This window comes from Tachyglossus aculeatus, chromosome 1, assembly GCF_015852505.1.
Source record: "Tachyglossus aculeatus isolate mTacAcu1 chromosome 1, mTacAcu1.pri, whole genome shotgun sequence".
Lineage (NCBI taxonomy): Eukaryota > Metazoa > Chordata > Mammalia > Monotremata > Tachyglossidae > Tachyglossus > Tachyglossus aculeatus.
The window spans coordinates 169,797,085-169,801,436 of NC_052066.1; the positions used below are offsets into that span (position 1 = coordinate 169,797,085).

Genomic DNA, 4,352 nt, shown 5'->3' on the forward strand with positions numbered 1-4,352 from the left:
ACGGCCACACACTCTCACACACACACGCGCGCGCGCACGCGCGCGCGCAGACAGAGTCCCCCCGGCGTCCGGGGGCGGGGCTCGCGCGCACGCGCGAGCGCGGGAGGGGGGGGGGAGGAATGCGGGCCGGGTGCCGCGCATGCGCGCGCGGCCGGCAACAAGTGGGGGCTCCTCGGCGGCGGGGGGGGGGGGGGGGAGGGAGGGAGGCGGGCGGAGGGGAGGGAGCCGGTGCGGTGCGGAGCTGGTGGGTGACGTCAGCGGTCCGCCCGGGCGGCATCCCGCGCGCCGGACCCAGCCGGAGCCGGCGGCAGCCGGCGGAGGACCGAGCCGAGCCGAGCCGAGCCGAGCCGAGCCGAGCCGGGGCGGACGGGCGGGCGGACGGGCGGGGGACGGAGGGATGTGAGCGGCGGCGGCCGGGGCCGAGGGAACCGCACCATGTCGGCGCCGCAGGTGTCGGCCTCGTCGCGGCGGCAGTCGTGCTACCTGTGCGACCTGCCCCGCATGCCGTGGGCCATGATCTGGGACTTCACCGAGCCCGTCTGCCGGGGCTGCGTCAACTACGAGGGCGCCGACCGCATCGAGGTGGTCATCGACACGGCCCGGCAGCTCAAGCGGGCGCACGGCTGCTTCCAGGACGGCCGCTCGCCGGGGCCCCCGACGGCCGTCAAGGCCCCCAAGGAACCGGCGCCTCCTCCGCCTCCCCCTCCTCCTCCGCCGCCGCCTCAGCTCAACCACGTCGACGCCTCCGGGAAGGCCTCCGGGCTGCCCCCCCGCCCCGTCGGGCCTGGACCGCTACGGGCTGAGCGCCGTGGCCGCCGCCGTGGCCGCCGCGGCCGCCGCCGCCGACCAGCGTGGTCGCTTCGACTACCCGCCTCCTCCTCCGGGGAGCCTTCCCGGTGGCGCCCGGCTGCCCAACGGCTTCCCCAAGGCGGGCCCGGACGAGCCCGGGCCGCCCGAGCTCAACCGACAGAGCCCCAACTCGTCGTCGTCGTCGTCGTCGTCGTCGACGGGCCCCTCCTCGACGGCTCGGCGAGGGGGCCACGTGGGGCTGGGGGCGACCGGGCCCGCGCTCAACCTGCTGCCCCCGACGCTGCTCAACGGGCCGTCGGGGCTGCCCCCTCCGACCCCTCACGGGCTGGGCGGCCGCGGCCCGGCGGGCCCGGCGGCCGTCGGCGGGCCGTCCGGCCTGGCGGCCTCCCCGTCGTCGTCCTCGTCCTCGTCGGCGTCGGGCGAGGCCAAGCGGGCCAACCCGGTGTCCAGCTCGGACCAGGAGCGGGAGCTGAAGGAGAAGCAGCGCAACGCCGAGGCCCTGGCGGAGCTGAGCGAGGGCCTCCGCAACCGGGCGGACGAGTGGGCCGGCAGGCCCAAGCCCGTGCGGGACACCCTGCTGACCCTGGCCGGCTGCACCCCCTACGAGGTGCGCTTCAAGAAGGACCACTCGCTGCTGGGCCGCGTCTTCGCCTTCGACGCCGTGGCCAAGCCCGGCCTGGACTACGAGCTGAAGCTGTTCATCGAGTACCCGGCCGGCTCGGGCACCGTCTTCTCCAGCGCCTCCGGGGTGGCCAAGCAGATGTACCAGGACTGCATGAAGGACTTCGGCCGCGGCCTGTCGTCCGGCTTCAAGTACCTGGAGTACGAGAAGAAGCATGGCTCCGGGGACTGGCGCCTGCTGGGCGACCTGCTGCCGGAGCCCGTGCGCTTCTTCAAGGAGGCCGTGCCCGGCCCGGACATGCTGCCCCTGCCCTACCTGGACGCCGGCTGCCCGCTGCTGCCCCCGGCCCTGGTGGGGCTGGCCCGGCCCGGCCCGCCCGCGGGGACGGTCGCCGCCGCCGTCGGGGGGGCCGCCGTCGGGGCCGCCGCCGCCGCCGCCGTCGGGGGTCCGGCCTCGGCCCCGGCCCCGGCGGCGGCGGCGGCGGCGGGGCCCCCGTCGGGCCGGGGGGCGGCGGCCGGCCTGCGCAAGAGGAAGGCCTCCCCGGAGCCCCCCGACTCGGCCGAGGCCGCCCTGAAGCTCAGCGAGGACCAGCAGCGGCAGCAGTGGATGGCCAGCCAGAGCGAGGCCCTCAAGCTCACCATGGCGGCGGGAGGCTTCGGGCCCCCTCCGCCCCCGCCTCCTCCTCCTCCCCCCCCTCCGCCGCCCCCTCCGCCGCCCCCTCCGCCGCCCCTGGGCCCCCACCCCAACCGGACCACCCCGCCCGAGTCGGCCCCCCAGAACGGCCAGAGCCCCATGGCCGCCCTCATGTCGGTGGCCGACACGCTGGGCGGCGCCCACTCGCCCAAGGACGGCGGGGGAGCCGGCGGGGCAGCCGGGGGCCCCGTCCACTCCACCACCGCCTCCTCCGCCCGCAGGAACAGCAGCAGCCCCGTGTCCCCCGCCTCCGTGCCCGGCCAGCGGCGCCTGGCCGCCCGCAACGGCGACCTGAACTTGCCGGTGGCCCAGCCGTCCGCCGCCAACGCCGCCGCCGCCAACGCCGCCAACGCCGCCGCCGCCGCCGCCGCCCACCCGGGCCTGGACCAAGCGCACCCGCAGAACAACATTCCCGACTCCCCCATGGCCAACAGCGGGCCCCTCTGCTGCACCATCTGCCACGAACGTTTGGAGGACACGCACTTCGTCCAGTGCCCGTCCGTGCCCAGCCACAAGTTCTGCTTCCCCTGCTCCAGGGAGAGCATCAAGGCCCAGGGCGCCACGGGCGAGGTGTACTGTCCCAGCGGGGAAAAGTGCCCCCTGGTCGGCTCCAACGTGCCCTGGGCCTTCATGCAGGGCGAGATCGCCACCATCCTAGCCGGGGACGTCAAGGTCAAAAAGGAGAGGGACCCCTGAGCACCCGACGGATCGCGCCCCCCGTCCCCCTCCTCCCCGTCCCCGCCGTCCCCTTCCTCCTCCTCCTCCTCCTCCCGCCAAGATGTAGAATTGTGAATAGGACGAAACCGCCGAAAGGCAGTCCGATGTATAGACGTTATTTTCGTCGTCCGTTTCTATATTTTGAAACAGAGGTATGTAACTCTTTCTTCTTCTTCTTCTTCTTCTTCGTTCGAAGGATGGAGCTGGTTTTGGGTCAACGGAATATAATATCGTTTGGGTTACCGACACGACGTGCCCCCTTCTCATTTACTTCGTGGCGGCATGTTTGCCTAGGTACAGAGTGAAGTAGCCCTTAGCGAGTGCCCGCCGCTGGTGTGTATTTTTGTAAATGTTACGCACTTCTCTCAAAGGAAAAAAAAAAAAATCGCCTCAAAAAGGAAGAGAAAAAAACCGAGACAAAAGTCCTCTTTTGGTTTATTTTATTATTATTATTATTTTTTCTTTTTTTTGCCAAGGCCGGCGTCGACGCCTAAAAAAAGAAAAATCGCTACAAAAAACGGTGACAGCTTCTGTTTCTACCGAGCCCCGAGTGTTTAGTCTTTCACTTTATTTTTTTTTTTTTCTGTTTTGTTGGCAAAACGGTGGGGCGAGGGTGGTTCGGGGTGGGGGGCGGGGGCGGGGGGGGGGCGGCGGGGAGGGGGAGAGAGGGGAGGGAGGGTGTTTTTTTGTTGCAAGTTTGTAAGGAAAACAAAACGTTTCGGTTTGTTTCTATTGATCTGAACGTTTTTAATCTTCATGTGTTTTTGTTTCCGCTTTATCGATGCACGGATGCTTTTGAACAGTAGAGCAAAACGCTGTACATGGAAAACATGCTCTGTTTGTCCTTTATACATTTCTGTAGTTAACAGAACACTGTAACGTGCCTTGGAGCTTAGTAACTTGTAATAAATTCAATTGATATTAATACCCCCTCCCCCCGAGTAGCCGGTTTATTTTTCTTTCCTCGATGCTCGGGCCAAGGCTCCAAAACACGCTGCCCTCCCTTCCCCCCCCCCCCGCCCTTTTTTTTAAAAAAATTATTCTCCCCAATATGCCGCAGAAACGGTTTCTGACTTTCCTAAAGCCCTCAATTGTGGCATCGGTTAAAAGAAAAAAAAGGTGGGCGACGTTATCTCGCTCATCTCCATCTTGCCATTTGGCCTATTTGCATTTCACCTTTTAATGTTGCGGTCACGATTGCTGACTAAGCATTTTGAGTTGACTGATTCCGCATCTCAGTTCCCCTTTAAAGCGCCCCGGCTGCAAATGGCATCACCGTTATGGCTCGTCTCCTCACCACCACCACCACCGCCGCAGTTATTCTTTTCGATTTCGGGATTCGTTCAGGACTTGTGCAGTTCAGCGAAACCTGGGGCGGTCTTGGCCTCGGTTTGCCCGACCGGGGTCCGGTTTCTTATGTTTCCCCGTTTCGGCACCGGGAGCTGACGGCGGAGGCTGGAGTCACAAACCAAACCAAAACCAAAAGCAAAAAAAAAAAAAAACCCAAACA

At 66.4% G+C, this 4,352-nt stretch overlaps 1 protein-coding gene across 1 annotated transcript; it reads left to right on the forward strand.

The window, feature by feature from the left end:
• Window positions 1-419: 419 nt before the first annotated feature.
• IRF2BPL (interferon regulatory factor 2 binding protein like) lies at window positions 420-3,466 on the forward strand. The gene is given in 2 exon segments (XM_038751584.1): window positions 420-753; window positions 755-3,466. Coding segments are annotated over 2 exon segments (2,385 nt in total). The 5' UTR covers window positions 420-435; the 3' UTR covers window positions 2,822-3,466.
• Window positions 3,467-4,352: the final 886 nt, after the last annotated feature.